This window comes from Odontesthes bonariensis, chromosome 8 (assembly GCF_027942865.1).
Source record: "Odontesthes bonariensis isolate fOdoBon6 chromosome 8, fOdoBon6.hap1, whole genome shotgun sequence".
Taxonomy (NCBI): domain Eukaryota; kingdom Metazoa; phylum Chordata; class Actinopteri; order Atheriniformes; family Atherinopsidae; genus Odontesthes; species Odontesthes bonariensis.
In genome coordinates, this window is record NC_134513.1 from 13,227,505 (window position 1) to 13,250,837 (window position 23,333).

Genomic DNA, 23,333 nt, shown 5'->3' on the forward strand with positions numbered 1-23,333 from the left:
TTTATGGCCGGTGCCACTCCCATATAGTTAACTCTACCTCTTAATTTTGAGAGTCCTCTTGGATTTTGAAGCGGAGTCAGGGGTTAGTGGTCAGAAGCCAACACATCTTCAGTTGTTCCCGATTTGTTTTAATATAACAGACGGAAAGGAAACGTGCTATTGTGGCATCTTAGACTGCATCGTACTGTCTTGTTGTCTTTTTCTTGTTTTCTTTCATTGTCTTTTTGTTACAGCGATCTAGAACTACAACCCCTATAGCTTCAGCGGTAGGGGCAAAGGGGGACAATCTTGAGCACTGTCCATGGCCCTGAACCATGAAATTTATTTAACTGAAGACTGAAGTCTTTGACCTATGTGAAAGTTTAGTCAGTCCTAAGACCAAACAGCCCTTCTTTAGGCAAGCCTTATTAGAATTTGTAAAATAAGAAATGTTTGTCCAATAAGTAGTCTTTTTAGGCAGTTGTTGTTCTTTTTGTGCCAGTTAGTGTCACATCACTTGCAGTTCATAACTATGTAAAACTATATTCTAACCCTAGCCATGTAAACCTAACCATGTGTACATTTACTCTAATCCCCCAAAATGTACTTTTTTAACCCAAAGTGGGTTTTGCATAAGAAGAAAAGCAAATGCGTCAAAGGATCCCTCATTTGAACAACTCCGAGCTAATGATTTACTGCTTTTCATACACTGCTTTGATAGTTATTAGAATGAGCTACTTGCATCTGACCTCTTAGATCAGAGCAAAGCTTGTAGATCACCTGCCCAGCTGGCCACACCTGTCTCTGCTTTTTCTGGATTGTGACCTCATGCTAATATGTCCAGCTAAGTTGTTCTGGGCCCCAATCAAAGGTGAACAAGATGATTGTTTTCGGTTTACTTTAATAAGGTGGCCAGAGATGTGAATGCAAATGAGCGTATGTGCTGGGAGTGTAAATAAGCCAATGTTTGTAAGCTAAAGTTTGCCATGAATACATGAATAGTAAAGCCAATAGACAATCTTTTTATTGCAGGAAAACTGATAATAGTGAAAAAACGGTGATATCTGTTTGAATCTTTGACTTTAAATATCTGACTGAAAAATCAACCACACAAAGAATGTAATGCAATAATGTGTTTTAAAACACTGATTGGAATTTCACCCCAGCTAGCCCTTCTTCTTCTCACTAGTCAGTTACTTCTAACAGTCCACTTTCCTTAGTTGGCACACACCACTGAAGAATTTCCATAGGCCAGTTAAAACGCTAGACTGGTCACACACACATACACACAACCTAAATATGAGTTATCTGGTTTCCTGTCCAAGTACAGGAACTGTGGAGGCATAATATCATGAATATAGCTCTTGGCATACAGAAATCTGTTTTTTGCTGCCAGTAGCTCTTGCCAGTACCGGCGATAGGACACACTCTTCAGTGAAAGCTGTGGAAGACGATTGGTTGGAATGACTGGAACACAGTGTTGGTTCGAAATCCTTTTTATTTAAAGGATGTTTTAAAATAAATAAAGAATAAAAATAAAGAGTGAAATAAATCAAGAATATCTGCCTATGAATCACCATTGACTATGGCTCTCCACATACATGCATTTGTTTATTTCTGTATATGTATGTATATTGATTCCAAAAGGGTAATTAGTCCTCTAATTAGTCCTGCTTCTTCCCTCTAAGGAGTAAGGGTCAGTGACGAGGGTTAGCAGTTTGGAACTGCAAAGTATTTAGTGCCAGACTCTAAGACACTCTGCCATATTGGACATTTTATGCAAATCAAGGGATGCATGTGTATTAAACAGCAGGTAATTACTTCAGACACCATGAAGGAATCATTAGGTATATAATCTTCTTAAAACAGAAAACACCCTTACATGCATGGGAACTTATACTGCAAACATGCATGTATTTTGCAGGCAGCAGTCATGTTTCAGCTTTTATTGTGTTTTCCAGTAACCTTCTGGTTTGCAGTAGATGTAGTGACAGCTGTCTGTGATGTAATCTAAAAGCAATCCAGGATGAATGAAAAGAACGAGAACAAAAAGAAAATCTTTCATGCGCTGAGCCCATCTTGATCACCAAGCTCTTACTTCCTCTCCTAAGAAGCATAATGGCCTCTGCTTTTATTTGACAAACTGAATTATGTAAATCACTCACATCTTCGCTAAATCTGTCTGGAATCTGGAATTACAGTGCATGCACAAAAATATTCAAACAGGAGGTAATAAATGATGCACTCATTGATTAAAGTGAGTTTGCTGTTTACTTTATCTAATTTATTAACAATACTCTTGAAACTTGGACTGGCATCCTTTCAGACCGAGATGATATAGCAAGGTGAATTTGATGTATTTGGTCCTTTTAGCAATAATGCTGCTTTTTCTTTTTTCTGCCCCCCTTCTTTAAAAAAATTTCATGGCATTTGGCAAAGACGGCTACTGGCGTGGGCATCAACAGGAAGCGCCAGCTCTCCCTGCCAAGGTGGCTTTTATGGCCTGGTCCATTCCATCAATGATGCAGGAAATACGTGCTATGAAAAATGATTAGTTGCAATGCTTTAACCCAGCAACATTTTATTTTTAACTTTTCTTGTAAGATCTGATGGTGTTACCCAGCATTTCACTGTCGGATATATTCATTACACAGCTACAGGAATATTGGTTTATTTATTGTCTTGGAGGCATGATTAAATCCCTGCAGTTTTTCCTGTCTGTTGCCTCCAGTGCTGATGATGTATGAATTTAAACCCAGTCTGCTGCATTCATTATTAGTTGCCATATATGGATGACTACCCCCCCCCCCACCCGCTTCTCTTTTTCTCTTTCACCACATCCTTCTCCTCTCTCGTCTCTTCCTTTCTCTGTCGCTTTGAACTCAACCCCACTGCCTCCCTTGCTTTGTAATTTACTGTTCTATTGGGTGAGTGTCAGTGAAGATGAATTGACCCAAGGCTTTGTATTTAATACCAGGTCTGGCCAGGCACATTTGGCCATACTACCACTAGTTCCTGCATAGGGCGAGTGACTTCAAGGCACTATCTATCTTTTTATACACACCCAGAGGAATTGTACACGTTTCACCAAATGAGTCTGTGGTACTTCTCCTCCTATTCGTCCGTTTTTTCTGTCACCCGTGAATCAGCTTCCTATTGATCGGACAGTTTTATGACTCTGTAGTCCAAATGGTTATTGAGGATTCCTCCATTAACAATCAGTCCTGTATTAATTCAAGGTTTCAGCTACATTTTTTCAGACAAGCTTTTATTCCAAAAGCTTTTCTATATTATTACATGTATTTATTCCTATTTTTTATTACTCCACCTGCCTCACAAGAAGGCTACACGGTGGTGCGGTGGTTAGCACTGTCGCCTTACAGCAAGAAGAATCCTGGTTTCAATCCAGGCTTGCGACCTCTGTTTGATTCTCTTTGGGTACTCCCACTGTTGAAAAAACATCTATGTTAGGTTATATTGTAATTCTAAGATGACCATGCTAACATGCATGCTGTGAGCATGCATGTTAGGGTGCTCCACCCACGATCCTGCAGGTATATAAAATGAATGGATAGATGCCTCACAAGATTCCTCCTCTCCAAAACATGCCCCTGTGGTGTATGTTCATTCAGGCACACATGGCTAATAATTGCATTCAAAGAATATGTGATCTCTAATGAGTACAACTGCAAGTGAAGGGTAAAAATGGTGTTTGTTCAACGGCACGTCCCATTTATAGTTTTGATGTCTAACCAGAGGCGGACAGAGTACACAGCTTCCTTACTTGAGTAAAAGTACAGATACCCCTTGATAAATTTTACTCAAGTACAAGTAAAAGTACTACAGTCAGATGTCTACTTAAGTAAAAGTACTGAAGTACTTGTTTTTAAAAGTACTTGAGTATCAAGAGTACAAGTGTACATTTTCTAAATATTGCATTACTACTGCCACAGTGCTTACATTTATGTATAGAAACGTCCTACATGGAGTTATGAAAAATGTTAATGTTAATACCTTGGAGAATGTAAAAGGAATTGAAAGTAAAATCAAGTCATTTTCATCTTTTTACCATGTTGATTTATTTAACATTTCTCACTTGCAAGGCAATAGCACAATGGCAACACTGATAAACCTCTGCTAGAGTTTTAATGGATTTTTGCATCCACATTTGAACCTGACTGTTAAACACACAGTATACTCAAGAACATAAAAACAAATGCTCAGCTTACATAAATATGTAATATCAGAAAAGAAAATTCAGCTAACAATTGTATGTACGTGTTTTTTCATCAAGCAAATCAATGGACCTAAACCAGCAAAGAAGGCAATATAGCAGTGTTCTGGGTTGACACACCTCTGAACCTGACCGTGTTATACACGCAGCATAGCAACCCACTCGCGTTGTTTTCTGTCAGTGAGTTCAGATTGGCAGGCAGCTAGCCACCATAACACCGTAACTCCAGCGCAGTAAACAGAACTCGCACCCTATCTTAACATTGGTGCATGGTAAAACAAAGGCAGAGTGCCGTAACCATGGCCGTAACTCCGCTGTAACTTAATTCCAGCGTTCTAAAGTGCAGCGGAACAAAGCTAAAATACCTTAACTGATGTTACGGGCTTCTGTCTTGCAGCAGGTGTTACACGATTAGCTTATCTCGGTTTTTTGCTCACTATTGTCAGGCGAAAGTTAGCCATCTGAATGGCTAGCTACAGGTGGCAAATTGGCGGGTGCATGTCATGTGGCTTTGACTACTCAAACGTAACCGAGAATGTAAAAAGCTGCATTATCGTGGATAGCCAATCATTTAGTGCACTTTTCTGTAGCTAGAATCTAGCTTAGAAATGTAAGGAAGTTTATTTCAATGTACGTACCTTGACATGCTTCCGCAAGTTGGAGGATGAATTTTTGTAGGCAGTGATGAAGTTCTCTTTTGGTAAACAGAGCAAACACTTGAAGCGAAAACTATCATTAACTCTCATCTAATCTGACCATGGAGTTGACTTTGGCAGAAAGCTGAAGGTGATTGCTGATAGGCTGTCCCAATCAGTGGTGTCTGCACACCACTGATTGGGACAGTAAAGAGTACAATATTTGCCTCTCAAATGTACTTGAGTAAAGTCATGAGTACTCCCCAAAAATGATACTCGAGTAAAGTACAGATCCCTCAAAATTGTACTTAAGTACTGTACTCAAGTAAATGTACTCCGTTACTGTCCGGCTCTGTGTCTAACCCTAACATAGTGATGCTATTTTCTCCAGAAAGTGAGAACAGTGGAGTGTGCTTTGTGTTTACATGTAAACAAGGCAACCAGCAAAATGGCGTCCATAAGGGGAATGTCGCATTGTAAAAATAATGTGTTTTAGACTTGTCAACCATAGTCATGGAATTGTTTTATACTCTGCTCTCTGATAAATGTTTGTAGACTCCCTTGTAGCATCACAGAGCTTCATGGAGACCCACAGAAAATATTAAACAGCTCTTTTCTCACCTTTTGACTAGTTATCCAAACTTAATAAGAAAAATCTGTGGAGGGCTCCAATAACCCACAAAAGTAATAATGAAATAATGAATCATCACCAGCCTCTAGTCATGGAGATCAAATACTTGATATTTCAGGTTTAACTATATTTACAGGCCGAAAGGCATCTTTTACTGAATTTGAATGTCAAATACAGAATGTAGACTGTGTTTTCATTTTCAAATTGATACTGTATGACACTTACACTTTATTTTACAAATATTGTCTGGAATATGTGGATGAACATAAACAAACTGCTTTACTTACATTAAAAATCTGCCACGAAGAAGAGGTCCATCTGAGATCCTGAACTCTATACTTCAGAAACGCAATGTGTGAAAGCAGCCTTGTTTTTTTTTTTTTATTTCCCTGTAACATGCAATCTGTCTCCTTCATGATAAACTTAGTGATTCTGTCGACGGATTGTGGAGCATTTTAGATTCACACTTGCTCACAAACTTACTTAAAGTTTATCCCCTTAGAGAGTCTCATTAATTTTGCCAAGTTGATTTGTTTTGAAAGACGCCAAATTCATCACAGCCAGACAGATGGTAGAGAGGGATTTCCTAGTGGGGAGGAGGAGAAAGAGAAACCAGTGCTCGGCAGACAAAGGATGAGCGTGAGATGTAGAAAAACGAGGAGAAAGTGGGCGGAAGAGAAAAGGTGAAATGGAGAGATGAAAGAGAGAGGAGGGACGAGCAACAACAGAGGACAACAACTCCTAAAAGCGACTGATGATCAAAGTGCGTTTCCCTTCTGAGGTGGTCTGATTGAGAATTTTGCTAACAGCCCCTTAACGAATGCTTAATGCCTATCTTGCTCCTTTCGTATTATTAAGAAAAATAGAGTAGATCAGCAAAGTTCACACCAAATTTGCACCTTAAAATATCATGTCATACATTCCTTTTGGCTGCGTGGCAAAATGGTCTTGTTACTAGCACAAACTAAAGCAACTGGAACTAAACACTTAGAGCAGAAGAACACAGCAGTTTGCATTCACATTTTCTTTTTCTTTCTCACAGACACAGGAACATGTTTTTCCATGTCTCTCCACTATGAATGATTTAGTGTGTGCCTCCGACAGGGCCGCTCAAGAGAGCTCAGAAACTAGGTTAACTTAAGGTAGGCTCCACTGACTTAAAAGGTCTACACATTTGGCCAATGTCAGCAGCATTTATTCCCATTTTAAGAAGCAAGACTTGTATTTAATCTCTATCACCTCTGTTCTGTACCTTCGAGATGGCTACATTATGATTTTTAGATAATCTGTCAGTCCTCAATGTGTGTAACTGGGTTTTACAATTAAAATGAATGACTGAAATGTCTGAAATTCCTTTTTTATATTCATAATTCAGTTTGTTTCTCTCACTAGAGTGCACAGTCCCTGTTTCTCAGATGATTTAGCTGATATTCCCTGCTTTATTCGCTTGTATGTGTGGTCTGCGTGTATAATTCGGACCCAGTTAGTCCATGTCAACACGTGCCACCTCTCAACACTTTTAATTGAAAGATATCATGTGCCTCTGCATATGCACGTGCCTCCGTTTGCATCCTTGACGTTCAAAAAGTTGCGCATGACACCGTGAGAGACACTTCTTTTCAGAGAAGTGAGATTATGGCGAAACAGAGGAGCACAAGGAGGGGAGGTTGAGTCATCTTCCTTTTGTCCAATCCCCACACTCTGCCTGTTGCTTTGGAAACGTGATGTCAGTGCTGCATTTGTCAACTCCTCTGCGGTTAGCGAACCTTAGCACAGAGGTGTGTGTGTGTCGTGACGTGCAACCCTCTTGAAGTTGCCAAACAACTGGAGCATAACTTTAGAGTAGGATGTCAGGTTTGATCGTTTAATATGTTAAATAGTTACACTGTACATCCATGTGTGTCTTCAGCATGTGTGCACTATGGATATATGTGCACTGGTGTTACTTTGAATTCAAACTACCAGTGCATGTTTCCGTGGTTCAGTGAGTGCATCTATTTAACTGTTTCTGTATTTCTTGGCTCTGTGTGTGCTTGTGTCTGTTCAGACGTCAAGGATTTTCTTTCTTTTCTTTTCTTTTTTTTTTCTGAGCGCCCAGAATTGACAAAACTCTCTTGAATGGCATGAAGAAAGTTTGTTGCTTAGCAACATTAGTTTTATCGAATACGCGTCATAGTTTCTGCGAAAGCCTTGGTGAATTCTGCTGCTTTTGGGAAACACCGGCAGTTGTTACTGTATTTGAGTTCAAAAGCTTATTCAGTTCATTGTTTGAGGAGCTTCTTTTTTGAGGCTTCTTTGTGTTCTAGCTGGAAAAACGCAACTATTCCCAGTAAAATCATTAAATAAATAAAACAGTACTGGTATTTCAAAGCTCTGATTATCTGATTTTAAACTTAATCAGTTTATTTATCATATACCATTTGCTCCAACCCATTACCTCCTTTTGTGTTGCACTAATTTCAGTTAAAGTGACCATGTTCTACCCATAGAACTCAATTCATTTTACCTGCAAAGACTTTTTTCCAGCCTCGCAGCGCTCCCATTTTCAAGTTTACAGAACTCATTTATGGTAATTGCATAGCTGTCATGTTTGTGTTTTTGATCTATGTACCCTTCCCTTTGTAGTGCTGAGCTTTGTGGCTGTTCTATTACTTTTCTCTTTTCCTGTTAACGGCAGTAATCTGTGGAATTAGACTACGTGTAGTGATGTGCTCTAGTCATAAATACAGAGATGACCTTTTGAACCTTTGAAGAAGATACAATGAAAGAGTGAAGACATTTGATAGAAAAGCAGAAGGAAAAAAAGAAAAAAAACTCTTCTGGGCTGCACGTTCTTTTCCGTCTTACTGATAAATGTTTGACATTTGTGGCTTCATGCTGCAATTATGAGTTTGAGCTTTTGTGAGGCAGGCAGAGGGAAACAAAAAACAAATGCCATTTCTAACGCAGAGAGCTATAATCACTGGGCATGTTTGTGTTGATCTGACTGTCTCTTTGACAGTGTTGATGCGCATGTTTCTGTGTGCACAACACTGAGTGTATCTGTGCAAATAAACAGAGGAGAGTGAGCGATTAAAGAAAAAGACATTTTGTCAGATAAAAAGTAATCTTGTTGTCCTCAGTCATGCTCCCTTTAAAGACTTCAAACAAGGTCATTTTTCCATCAAATGATCAGAAATCAGCCAAATAATTTTTTTTAATTATAAAACATACCTTCAACGGTTTAGAAAAAGTCTCAGAGGTGTGAAATGCAACACGTTTGCATCAAGTATTCATTCATTCGGCTTGAAGAAGGAGATGAAAAAGACCGAGGCACTGCTGGATCTGCTTACAGCGCAGACACCTGTCAGTGCTGTCGGATGGTCGGAGGTCATGCTTTACAAAACAGACTTATCTGGTTTATCGCACATCACCCCAGGACCTCCTTGTCCTCGTCACCGTATGGGACGTTCTTGTTTTCACTTTCCACCCACAAACACACACCTGTCGCAGAATGAAAGACACTCACATTCTCACGTGGACACTCAAGCGCAGCTATTTGATCTCAATAAAGCTTTGTTATTAATAGCCACGCTTTGCTCAAATAAAGAGTTTCCAGCTCATAACATTTTTAAAAAATTAATTCGTCCTCTTTTATCTGCTCTGCCTTTTGTCTCATCCTGTCCTCCCTTTTTGTCTCCCTTCATCCCTCCATCATTATCTCTCCACCTGTGCCTCCTGACTCCATTACATCCATGAATCTGTTGAGGTGATAGCAGTGTCTGTGCTGTGTTGACAACCTTTATGTGTCCTCCCTGCACCCCACTCCTCTTGCTTCCTTTGTATGTTAGGCTTGTGTGTGTTTGCTTTTGTGCATTATCTTCACCCCTTCTGGTTTCTTTCTGTCTTATTTACTTGTTTTTCCACCACTTTGTATATTATGTTTACTTTAAACATCTCTTGCAAAGAGCATACTACTAACAGAAAAGAATTACCTCCCACTGGTGGCCTCATTTTCAGTGTCCCCTCTGTGCTTTGAGACTCAGTCACTGTGTCAGTTTAATTTATTGACTCTTTTTGTGTGTGTTCGTATACATTTTGTCCTTACTCCAGGGTTTAACCATAAACAAAGGCTTGACTCACTGGTTATTTAATCCAAGCAGACCTCCTGTGCAACCTCTGTACAAGACACACAGAAACACACACATATATACACATAGACATGTTAAATTAAGGATAAGGTGAAGGTGGTTAACATGTCTAAGGATAAGATGAAAAGACTTCGATGGATTTCGAAGGATTTCGATGTGGCGGATTAATGTAAGCAACAAGGAAAGCTGCAACCTGCGTGGTGTAAAAGGGGAATAGAGTGGAGAAGAGAAGATGGACTAATCACAATTTAATGTGCAAGCTACAAACAACTTAAGATGCTTTCTTTCAAATCCCAATCAGACGTTTAACAGGCAAATTGGTGGTATCAGAGACCAAAATGTAAGCAAGTAAAATTGCAGTAAATACCAGTCTGGAGCATTACAACACTACCACTTGCTTCACTCACACCCTCCACATGCCAAGCATGAAACAGATTCCACTTGCAGCTGCTAAAAATACATTATCAGTGTTTGCAGCCTGTGAGGAAGATGCTTATCTCATTATGTTGACATATATATATATATATATATATATATATATATATATATATATATATATGTGTGTGTGTGTATGACTTATCATATGCAGGGGGCAAATACTTTTATTTATGTATTTTTGTACAGTTACACAACCTCAAAGTTTAATGTCCCTTCGTCATGATTATAGATTTAAACAAAAAATCTGGTTAGGCAAAGGTGAAATGGTAGGGTTTAGTCTAAGAGACTGGTGGAAACACCATATTTATAGTCCAAGTAGTAGTCATAGAAGTGTCCTCAGTGGAACTAGATAGTGGTATTAGAGGCAAATAATAATTATACTTTTGCCTTGTTGTCACCTCGAGCTACAGTTCTCATAGTTTTGACATTATGGACCAGCAGATACTAACTAAAAGAACTGGGAGTACTGACCAAATAAGGCTTTGCCCAAGGAACTACTGCAAAGTTGAATTCAGTTTGAATGTAGAGCTGTCAACAGGGTGAACAGGGTGATTGTTACACCTAGGAGTAAGCTGTTTTTACACGAGTATAATTGTACTCATAATATCGTTTTATGACTTATTCTGGTCATCAATAGACGTTCAAATAATGTCCTAGAAAAATGGACACGATATAAACCATTTCTATACATCCGTGGACATTGTTTGCTCAGTGGGTGGTTTTTCTTGCCCCAAGCAAACAATAAACAGCTACCTTGAACTTAATTTTCACCAATCAACTGACTGATCCGAGCTTGTCCTTTTGGTTATCAAGCAATTGATCACATTAGTGTATGAAAAGGCTATTTTTTACATGCCATTCTTGTTCACAGCTAGATGGCAAACTGCACTAATCCAGTTGAGCATAGAGCGCTGATGAGCCAACGCTGCACTTACAGCTGTTAATCATGATTGGCATATGGCGACGCTGAGTTGAGTCAGTGCTGGAAAAGAGACAAACAGTGGAAGTAAAGCAGATTCAAAAATTTTAAGAGAAGAGATATTTTAAGAGGAACCGCAGAGTCACCATGAGATGACTGAGACAGATGGTCTGAAATAAAACGCTGCAAGCACAATCAATCAGAAAGGTACTGGCAGTCCTATCTGAAAATTTCCTGAACATTCAGAAAGCATAGCCTTCGGAACAGGGACAATTTTAGGTGTTAAAATCCCTGTAACTGAAATTAGGCTTTGGATCGGTTTAGTGCCCTCAAAGGTTCCAAGTCCCAGGGGAGTGAAAGCTCCTTTTTGGCCTTCTTGGCACTCTGTCTATTAATGTTCAACTGTTATTTTTCTTTGTCATCCCATTTGTCCATTTTCATCTCTGTCTCTGTCAATGCTTGCACAGTGCAAGTATGCACGTTATATAGGGCAAAATCCTACTGCAGAACAATACATTGAGACTCAGAGTCTGAAATGTGTTTACCCTTGGTTAAGGCCCCAGTTTCGTTATTTCAGTCTTTTAAGCCAGTATTCACATTTCACCTCCTTCCATCTCTTATTCCTCTGTCTCCAGTGTAATAACCAATTAACTCCAACTCGTGCTTTCTCACATTTTTTTATCCCTTTCTTCATTTGTTAATTTCCCGTTGAAAGTAAACTCGGCTGCGATTGGCAGCTCAAGCTAATTCCACCTCAGATTTGTCAATATACAAGATCTGCTGTCTCGCGAGCACAACACATGCACACAAGCTCATGGACACACACCTTTCAGCTGGCATCTGTGCAAGGTCATCATGCATGTCTTTGCGTATGAAACTGAATGCAAACTGAATGTCCGTTAAGTGCTAAATGCTTTCGAGCCAGGCTCACGCATTATAAAAAACACATCTAGCAGAGACACATACGCACACATATATGGAGGGATCAGTGTGTGGTAGTTTTAATTAGATTTAGCCTATCAGCCTCCAAGTCAGAGGCAGAATGAAGGCAAACTAAAGCCGCTCTCTGTAATGGCCTTCTTACACTTAATCTGAGATTATTATTATTATTACAGTAGATAATATTTTGTACAAAATCGTCTGTAAATAGTAGTCTGCAGATTTTAACACATATGACGTTTTTGAACAAGCTTCCTGGAGCTGTATGAAGAGATAAACATCTCCCCAATCAGCAAAACACCTTTTCCTGTGTGTGTGACTGATTACTGGCTGATTACAGCCAGGACTGAGCATCAGAACTGATTTGCAAGAGATTGGACAAAACGAAGGCACACAAGGGAGGACCCAAGCACATTCACACCTTAACACAGAGCATGTTGCTATTTTATCCTTGAAATAAGCAGTTCCCCTTAAGGAACTACAGTGCTTGGTTTATTCGTAACAACCATGACCCATGATTTATTACCTAATTGCATTTTATAAGCATAATTGAGAGGAATGGTCAGGCCCTCAGAGCCTTTGGAAAGAAATAATCTATTTTACCCTCTTTTACGTACAGCAACTTGGACAGAGACGAACCCATTCATTATGTTAAATGTGACTGATTACACCACTCAGGCAAATTTCGTCCGAATAAAGTGACAGACAGAAATGACTGGAAACAACCACTGAAACAAAAAAGCTCTTGGAATACTAAGATACCGACTCTGCATGTTTTAGACATTCATATAAGGCTAATTTGTGATTCTAAATCGGCCGTAAGTGTGAGCGTGCACAGTCTGCTTATTACACATTACATTACATTTGTTTTTGAGCCTAAAAATTGATGAATGAATGGATAGATAAATCATGTGCTGCATGCAATACATGTCCTTACTGTAAATGGGTATAAGCTTGTGTTTGTTTATGTGCATTCTGTTTAAAGGGAGCACTGCTAAGGCTTTCCCTGAATGGTTGCACAAGGCAGGTCGGGAGAAAAAACGTTGAGTTCTTGATGCTAATATGAAGTGTCATATCTTCCTTCACAGTGTGTGTGTGTGTGTGTGGGTGCATACAGTATGTTTGCACTGAGAACTTATGCAATTAAGGCTCCTTTTTATACATTACCATCTTGACTAAAATGCTGACAGAAATCCAATCCTAAGCTGACTCAAGCAGTCACTCTGTCACGGCGTGTTGTGGGTACATGCGCCCGTGAGACATGTACAAACGCACACTAATTCCAGGCATAATGTTTTGTGCCTAAGAGTGCCGTGTTGTGAAGAGCTTGGATAAACACATGCACACACACACACTGTCTATGAATAGACAGTTCACACAGAGCTGCCGAGACCAGAAGGCCAGTTACTGTAAAAGGATTTTCATAACTTGACTTCTGAAGGCAGAGCTGATCTGTCCAGGAGGTCTTCTTCTACTCCCATAGCCCCAGAGCCAAGAGATAAAGTCTCACTCTGGGGCATTAATCATCCTATTAGTGTTCTTTTTTTTCTGAAGTGCGAGAATTGAAGTTTCTCTTTGCTTTTACTACTGGCAGAGAAATCCATACGTATTTTAAAATTGTTATTATAACTGCTGTTCCTTATACATTTGATCTATTTACAGCAAGTATTTGCAGCAAGTTGTGCTATTTGTATTTTATTCCCACAGCAAACTCCAAACGGCTTTCACACATTTTACGAACCTGATCTCACTCACACTCAGGCATCACATGCCACCGTATTATCAAAACTCTTAGATTTCACAAATCAACACAGATTGTGAAGATCAGTTTTTAATGCATCACAATAGATTTTTTTTATCTGTGTATGTTTGCATCAATAAGCAATGCACAGGTTCATTTTTTGAGGCTTTAAATTCTAAGCCAAATACCACACATCCCATACTTGACCAAATAGTTTTTTTTTATTCTGAGGTTCCACGGGCTTTGATAAAACTGTAATATCTGTAATAACTGAACTGATGTTGCTCTCCTGTTCTTATTTCTTCCTCTCTATAGCCATTGGGGTCCAGATGACTCAGGAAGCGTTTGCATCCAAATTTTGGGCCATTACAGCTCAGGTAAGCGTGTCGACATGATGTATTGCTGGAATTACGCATAGTAGTTTATTGTAAATTTGTGTGGAAGTGCTTATCAAAGTCAAGTTCTGCTGCATGGCCTGTGTGAATTTTGTGGTCCTTAAAAGTTTGCAGCCAATCGCATGCAGCCCAAATATTCGTTAACATGTTCATTGAGCGTGTCTGCTACACACATGCTTGGATCAATCTCTATTTTAAAAAAGAACAAACATGGCAGACCAAGAAGATGAGGAGCAGAGGAACAACATAACTTTGCAGTTATTGCTGTTACAATCCACTGTAGTCTGATTACCTTTCTGGGTGGAGTTTGCACGTTGCATGTATGTGTGGGTTTTCTCCGGGTACTCCAGCTTCCTTCCACTGTCCAAAAATATGTTTGTTTGGTTGATCGGTGATTCTAAATTGATCCTAGGAGTGAGTTTGAGTGCTTTGTCTCTGTGTTGGCCCTGTGATGGACTGGCGACTGTACCAGGGTGTACCCTCGCCCAAAGACTGTGGGGGTGAGCTCCAGCTCCCCGTGCCTCTGAATTAAATTAAGCTGGTATAGAAAATAAATGGTGGATATGGAACTTGGCAAACATCATGTCTTACTATCCTATAGAAAGTCCTAAAGCTGTTAAACACATACACATCCTCGAGCATCTGATTTTGGCTCAGATGGGTCTTCAAAACTTTGACTTTTCTCTTACTGCTAAAAAGAGATTATTTGATATTTTCAGAACAGTGTTCATCATGAAATGCTACCATTTGTAGTCTAAAACATTTTCTAAATTGGAAATGTCAGGAGCCACTGCGTATTGTTGCGTTATTACTTTCCATGTTAGATTTATATTGTTTTGCCCCACATAAAAGATTAAACTTGGGGTTCAATGTATCGGCACTAATGAGAAATGCTTGATGTATTGATAACTGCAACAGTGCAGAATGCTTGTGGAACACAAACAACACCAAAATCAATTCAACCCAAAATAATAGCCAATTCTTTATTTCTTGTGTGTCTAAAATAGTTTGAATCTTTGTGTTGTTGTTGTTGTTTTGGTATGAAGCTTTGATTTCAGGGTTTTTTCCAGTTTGACCTCACATTCTAATCTTTAACTAATTAACAAAACTCCAGAGACAAGGCAGAAATGATTATGGGCTATTTTTTTTCTGCTCCACTTGCTGATTATTGCAGCGTGTAGACTTTACTTAATTCAAACCTAATGCAATGTCTTCCATATCACTGCTCCTGCCATTAAAGGAGTGCTTACTGCACCCAAAACATTATATTGAATGATTAAATGTCGCCATTTGTTGTCTTCGGTGTGTACTTTGCATGTTGTGCACAGAAATTCAGAACCACCACTGGAAGACGGATGGTGGTAACCTTTCACAGCAACAGCGAGAACTTGCTTAATTTGGCGTAACACTTTTTCTCTAGCAGGTGTTTGTTGGTGTGGTCCCTCTCCTCCTCTGCTTCCACGGCTGTAAATGACAGCAGTTAAAAGGCCATTTAAGGCTGCTGGCTATCCATTAGGTGATGGATAGCTACCTCAGCTAGGCTCAGCAGCCCCCAAGTGTGAGTGTGAGTGTGTGTTTGTGTGTGAGTGCCTGCATATGTCTTTATGTATGTATTTTATTTTTGTGGAATTCTGAAGAAGGGAGCGTTTTATTTGTATCTGTTCGTGTTAACATGTGGCTTGACGGAGACCATCTGTGCCTATGTGTGCTGTCCAAATTCATCAACTAAGAGCTCATTAGAATAATTTGAGGTTGACTTATTATCCATTGGATTTCTGCAACACAGAAAGCCTTTCCCATTCTTGTTTTGCATGTCCACTTTATCTCTTCCTCCTCAATTTTTTTCAACTTCATTTCTTTTCATCTTCCTTACTTCGGTCCCCTCCTTGTCTTCTACATTCTCTCCTCCTGTCCTTCTCTCCTGTGGTAGCTTACATAATCATCTTGTCTCCCCGTCGTGTACTTGATCTTTATTTCATGGGGTTTGTGTGTGCATGCACTCACCATGTATGCTTGTTTATACTTAGGATGTACATGTGTGTCCATCCACGCATATGTTTGCACACAAAATCCTCTCTGTAGTCTATTTTAAGTGTCTGGCTCCCCCGGGAGAAAAGTTATCACTCCAACTGTAAATTCTAAATGGAAGATCATCAGGAGGAGGTACAAGACAGACAAAACCTACAGCATCTACTTTAAAAGATTTGAAAAAAAAATGGTTGTTCCCTCATTTCCTTGTGAAAGAATTCCAATTAGATTAGAAGCTGATGCTTTATGCCTCCACCTTGGATAAGAAAACATCATGTTTAAATATGCAGAGTGAATCCTACGGTATAAGGCCTGGTACATCTCTCACAGTGCTATGCTGCTTTTTTTTTGTGTGTCTGACAGTGAGTGTAGACGCAGTAAGGAGTTCTGGGGTGATAGTGATCGGAATCAAAAGATGATGAGTTTTATGCCATCCACACTCTGGCATGCTGTTTATCACACAGAGGGCACTCAGGGATTTTTTTTTTCCTCTGTGTTAAGCCATTTCTTTTCCGTCTCTGCTGCGTTTGTGATTGCACTGCGCATCACCCGGTGTGATTTGACATGAAAGTTTATCGGTGCAATTACATTAATAGAAATAGGCAAAAATCTTTATTTCTTTATCGTCATCATTTTTGTTTTCTTACAAGACCAAGGAATGACACGATGTGAGAAGTAGATAAAAACCACATTGTTTCGTGGATGATTCAAACCCTATGTTTTGGTGAATGTAGCACTAAGACAACATATCAAATGTTTAACCTAATGTACAAATGTCTTCTCAATGCACTTAAAAATACAGTCATATTCAAGACATTGATAATCAAATTAATTGTACTACAAAAATCCAATGAAGTGAAGTTAATCAAAATCCAAACTTGTCCTTTTCATATAATGTTAATTGAAAAATAAAAAAGTTGCCTCGCAAAGGAAACCGACAGATCGCATCAAGAGGAAGGGAAAACTCCCTTTTAACACGAAGAAATCTCCAGGCAGCCATCTGCCTCAACCAGCTGGGGGTTGAGAGGACAGAAACAAGGGGTCAACAAGCACCATAACACCAGGCCAGGGATACCTGCTGAGAAAGATAAACACAAGTTAATGACAACAATAATGTGATATGTTCATGTAGAGTAAAGAAAGCAGAGTGAGGAGAGGTGCATCATGGGCAGTTCCCCCACAGTGTACAGCTTATAGCAGCATAACGATGGGATGTTTCAGGGTCACCTGAGCCAGTCATGACTATAAATTTTATCAAAAGAGAGAGTCTCTGTTTCCAAACGCATTCTGGCATCTGGTCCCACTTGAGAAGAGTCTGATAACTGCAGGCTCTGCTTCCCGTTCTACTTTTAGATACTCTAAAAACCACAAGTAAACCCTGCAGTCTGTGAGCGAAATGCAACAAAATATGATGGCGGCTGGTCATTAAGAGCTTTATATATGTAAGGGGAAGAATTTTATATTATATTCTGAGTTTAACGGGGAGCCAATGAAGAGAAGCTAGAAATAAAGAAACGTGATCTTTTGTGTTACTTCTCATCAGAACTCTGGCTGCTGCATTTTGGATCAGTTGGAGGGTTTTCAGAGAATTTTTGGGACTGCCCAATAATAAAGAATGGATGCTTCAACCAAAATCCTGTGTCTGTCATGCCCACAAATCGCATTAATCTAATCGGCAGTTTTACAGCAGATTAATGCTTTCAAGACAATATTCAATTAATGATTTCATTGACAGCACGCTTTTAGTGTCTATAATGTATCATTAGGACCGGATTAGGATTTTTTTTTGCCAAGTTTTTGGTAAAATTACAAAAATGATCAGTGTTATTTTATACATTTTAAGAATATTGAGACTTAATTCATTGAATAAAAAGGCTTTCGGCCCTCATGATCCCATTTAATTAATTGATTGAGACAGTCTAATCTTTGTCCCTTGGCAAGCCTTGCTTTTTCTCTGTGGAATGCAAAGGAATTATCATCATCTCCATCAGTCCGCTGAATTGTAGTAAATTCCAGGAGGCAGCGATGGGAAGCCGCGAGAAAGACTGACACTTTGCTGTAATAGGATTGAAAAGAATGATAGATGGTCCCATTCACACTTCGACATGCTCTGTTTAGCTTGCCCATGATTCCTATGGTGCATTGTCCATAGACACCAATCCAAATACTAGTGGAACAAAAAAAGATGTGACCATAAAGTCATCAGGTAAATTTGGACTTATGACCAGCTCAGAGATGAACGAACTGAACCAACTGTTAAAGAAATTGACAGTCTGCACTTCAAGAAAGAAATGGTTTATATTGTGAAAAATATGGATGGATTTTGTTCCTCATAAACCACTTTTGAGTTTGTGTGCACCTGCATAGTTATATATGGCAATGGTATACACTATAGTACTAATAGTTGATATTCTGTAGGTTTAGTAGCATAATTAGCAAACACTTGTAGTTTTGTTATCCCACGCCAACATTTCAGGTACCTTTCACATGTCATTTAAACGCACTTTTATTCAATTATTGTTTGTTTGAATGCAGGTTAAAATGTTTTGAAGAATGTTGTCCATGAGAGAATAAAGGGTTTTAGAAATGTATGGTTTTAGTTGTCAGTAGCAAACAGCAGCAAAGAGTCTATAACACATCATTAATTGAAGTAATGCTCCTATTTTTTTAACACTATTTTTCTCTCTTCATTGCATCCTTTGTGTCTTCCCAGCCAAATGACACAGATGTAAGTATGCACAATTTTGCCCTATCCTCATTTTCCGCAGCATTAGCCTACTGTTTCTACAGAAGCAGAGTTAACATCCTCAGCTCCCGCTGAGCTCTGTGAAGTCGGCTTCACACCCCAGATAAACAGATTACACACACATCCACACAATCAAAGGCGCGCTGAAACAAAACAGGCACAAACTTGCAAACAAGACACCGAGGAGCCGATCGAAGATAAACACATCGCATTTCACACAAATTGACAAATCCTCACCAACACCGACAGCTTTTTTTTTTCCCTTACATATGCTCAGATGCTTGTCGACACTGACACACGTTTGAGGCCTTCACAGATAAACACAGAAGGAGCACGTGCTCCGATTATACTCTCACAACTCCTCAACACTTCCATTCTCAGATACATGCACTGATCGCATTCCCAATCAGCCCCAACCCCGACTTTTGTTCATGAACATTTGTCCTTTGTGTGAAGTAAACTAAAACATTTCTCTGTTCCATCACTCTATTCTTTAGTGTTCCAATGTTGATGGGGTGTGTCCTCTTCGCTGTGATAGATTTGTGAGTATATATTGCTATCTGCCTGGCAATTTTACCATAGAGCCCTTGTTTTTATAGAGCACTAAAAAGCTCCAAAGTTCTTGTTTTCTTGTGTACTTCCTGTGTAGAGCACAATAACAGGAAATCGACTTGTTTTGCTGTCATTTATGAGTCACTTCATAATGCCCGGTTTGACTCATACTAATTATTGATGCATCTCTGTTATTTTTGTCAGTGGTGTTTGAGAGAGATCTTTCCTTACATAACTAATTGGTTTCTCTGTTTCGTTCTCTTGTATCAGGATCTTGAGTGCTACGTGATTGACAATAATGGCTTTGTTCTAGTTTCTAAACAGCGCAGTGATGTAAGCTCACACACACACACACACTCACACACATGCCCATACTCACACAGAGATAATTTAGCTGGAGTGCTTTTTAGTCTTTGACTTGATTGTTTGAGAGCCCTTCCACATGTCAGTATTTGTCACTTTACATGAGAGAAAACACACTCTGGATAAAAAAGTCCCAACAATTGCATGCCTATTATTTAGAAATGTATTCATATTATGCATCTCAGTCACTTATAATTTTCTTCCTGGTAAGAGTTCCTTCCTTTCTTTCAGTGAACCACTGTTAACAGGCAGATCAGCCTATAAAAAGAAACACCTATAAGAGATACTTCATGCATTTTGGGCCCATTCAGAAGTTTAAGACATTATTGGAAACACTTTCCCAGCAAAAGGCACACCATGAAGTAACTGAAACATTTTCGCATTTACATATCCCATATTTTCCCATTTCTCCTCGGTGATATTAAGTGTCAGCTTCCAGCATTTTTTTTAAAGCTCTGGAGCTGGAAAAGTCTGACAAAGACACCTCTTTCAGGATTTGAACATTTAAAAGTTGATAGACAAACCATTTTTTCTGTTATTATTGTAAACTTTTTGATTCAAACTTTCTCAATACACCCATGTGTGCTTTGTGGCTTGAGTGAAAGACATTTTTACTTACTTACTTACTTTTACTCACATACAAAGAATCCCGCTCGTTGTTTCGTAAGCTCAGTGATAGCATCACTTCACTAAGTATGTGCTCATTCAAAAACCCAGTAGTAATGTGTTAGTAAGTGAGTTTCAAAGATGCTAGCACAAGGATTTTGTTATCTTTAGACAGAGGCAGGCTAAGCTATTCTCAGTTTCAATGCCACAAAATCATGCGTGATAACAAAACCAGCCCACAATATAACATGGATGAACAGTAGATCATACAGTTCACACTGAGGTGGAAATTTTGAGGCTGAACATCACAGAAGGGAATTGATATTCCATCACAGATTATCAAAATAAGAATGTGACATGTTGAGCCAAACTGATTATCTTACACGGGGTTTCTTTTTCTTTCCTTCCTTCCTTCCAGATGGGAAGGTTCTTTGGTGAGACTGACGGTTCAGTGATGACCACTTTGATCAGAATGGGCATGTTCAAAAGGTACAGCCTGGCCATTGTCACCTGACTGTTTCTGTTTTCTTTTTGTGTCTGTCTGTCTTGAAAAGATGGGGGGGGGGGCATGATCCTGACAGGCACTCCACTGCTCTCGCTCTGTGATGTGCCTTTTTATGTGTTCTGGTGTCACAATACTCCATATTTAGTTCATCTAGCTCATGAAGATAATTTTGTCACCCACATGCTGTGTTACAATCAGCCATGTCTGCTCCCAATCAGGGGATGAACTTTGATCCCTTTGTTTTAGGTTTTTCATGCACATAAACCATGTGGGTGATGAAATCCACACGTCCCTGTCCTGTTTTCTTTATTTTGTTCAAAGTAGTTCATTCACCCACCCTGATGTACACAGTAGCCGCTCCTTTTTGCTCCCCTCTGAGCTTGATGGCTCTGGATTTTTGTCCCCTCTCAGCTTTTTTCCATGTTTCTGCTTCAAATCTTATCAGTGATGTGTTATTTTTACGCAGCTAAAAGATTTCTTCACGCTTCATTTGACACAGATTATTACGTAACTGTTTCTCAAAATTGCTTGAACTTCACTAACAATGTTGTACATTTGCATAAACAGCAGCTGTTATTTGTGCAATTATTTCTCTGTCTTTTTGCTCCTGCATAGAGACGTATAGAAAAGAAAACCTGAGTCAATCCAGTGTCTGAAAAATACTTTTTACCACACTGATCATTGATCAGTCATAGCTATCCAGATCTTTAAAAATGTTTAGCTTAGCCATACAGCGCTGAATTGTATCGAGAGCAGGTCGAGCAATCAATAGAAGTCAGTGACCTACTGCCAGAAGACCAACACCATGTGCTTTTGTGTGTGTTTCCTTAGGGTGTCCCTGTTCGATTACCAGGCCATGTGTAAGATGAGCTTACACTCTGTCAGCAGTGCCCGTCCACTTCTCAGTGTATGTTCAGTGAGCTCCCTCACTGATATATAGATGTATATCTATATATCTATCTATATATAATAATATTGCCACAAAACTCTGAACAGATGTGCAATAAATGACATGTATCTCTCTGTCTCTTCAGCCTTTCTATGGTTTGGCTTCAACCCTCAAGTGGTTCCTCTCTAACTTCCTACTGTAAGTGTTGCCAGGGGCAACCAGAATTGGCTGTTCTGTATCTACAAAGCAATATAAAGCTAGTTTATTGGTTTGCAACAACAACAATATACACAGAGCCAATCTCAAGCTCTTAGCTACATAATTTCCTGATTTAAGCTCAATCTATATAATGCAGATATCCCAAGTAAAAGAGCTATGAAGAAATCATTTATCAATTTATCGCGTTGCAGCTGCTTTTACAGATAAATTATTCAGCATGTTTTGGGGTTAAAAAAAAGCACTTTTAGAAACGTTGTTGTCCTATCATCATGTGGACTGTCTCCAGTCAAATTTGACACATTTTATCTGGATTTTGCTTCAATTAACTAAGTATTTGCTCCTCTGTCATATTTCAACATAACTTTGACCTTCTTCAGTTGGTTATTTTCATTTAACAGTGTTTTACATTGAATCCAGCGTATTTTGCCGAGTCAATTTAGTCACAAATGTAACATATTCAAGAAAAATGGGACAACTAATGTATAATCCAAAGAACATTTGTTAAGGCAGATAATTCTTTCTCTAAAAATATACTGTGTATACCAAAAAGGTGGAAGTTTTAAGAAAATTATTTAATTGAGGCAGAATAACCCAGCCTCCAAAGCTGCCAATTAATTCTGAATAAATTGAGGACTGTGACACAACTATGAGTCCTGGCCCAGTTATTTTTTATGCTGCACGCAATCTATTAGCAATCTGCTTTGGTTCGGGATGATGGCTGCCTATCTGAATCCCTCTCTGTGTGCTCTCCTCTTTTCTCTCCTACATAAGGTTCCTGCTGGAGTTTAATTTCTGCGGCTTCTGGCACACAGAGCATTTAGCTGATGGTAAGCTCACACAGAAAAATGATTATGTTTCTATGCATCCTGATGTATCACATTTTTTTAGAACATCCCCTAACATTAGAAGAGACTTAAAGGGTTACAAAAATACCTTTATGATAACCAATTTCCATTCAAAAGAAACCACATACTTTTTAAGGGATCCTGATTTGCATTTAAACAATAAAAGAAATATAAGAAGTATTTCACACAAAATACCCATTTTTTTTCTACATCATAACACCGTGCTACCATAGACAAACATTAAAGTACAAAAAAACAAGAAGAATTGTGTAAAAATGGGTTGAGATTAATTATCAGACTGGAAGTCATCATAGAATCACAACACTGTGTCGTGTGATCTTCTCACCTCTCATCTGCCTCTTTGGGTCCACGAATCCCACTTTCATCCTCCTCATTACTACACCTTTCCGTCCACTTCACATCATCATCATCATCATCATCATCATCATCATCATCATCCCTATCATCATCCCTCCATTCAGCCAAGCCATCCTACAGTGGGTGTGAGTATCTGTCTTGTAGTGTTTTGGGAGAAATAC

At 39.1% G+C, this 23,333-nt stretch overlaps 1 protein-coding gene across 2 annotated transcripts in view; it reads left to right on the forward strand.

Moving 5' to 3' along the window:
- cacna2d4a (calcium channel, voltage-dependent, alpha 2/delta subunit 4a) overlaps positions 1-23,333 on the forward strand; it is an 87,698-nt gene that overhangs the window by 60,790 nt on the left and 3,575 nt on the right. Inside the window, exons 28-36 of one of the 2 annotated variants that reach the window (XM_075471787.1) lie at positions 13,962-14,023; positions 18,783-18,797; positions 19,313-19,357; positions 19,638-19,700; positions 20,755-20,825; positions 21,673-21,748; positions 21,876-21,928; positions 22,721-22,776; positions 23,277-23,297. In XM_075471787.1, coding sequence (XP_075327902.1) covers positions 13,962-14,023; positions 18,783-18,797; positions 19,313-19,357; positions 19,638-19,700; positions 20,755-20,825; positions 21,673-21,748; positions 21,876-21,928; positions 22,721-22,776; positions 23,277-23,297 — 462 coding nt within the window. The remainder of the gene's footprint in view (positions 1-13,961; positions 14,024-18,782; positions 18,798-19,312; positions 19,358-19,637; positions 19,701-20,754; positions 20,826-21,672; positions 21,749-21,875; positions 21,929-22,720; positions 22,777-23,276; positions 23,298-23,333) is intronic. The other variant, XM_075471788.1, reaches the window with a different exon arrangement.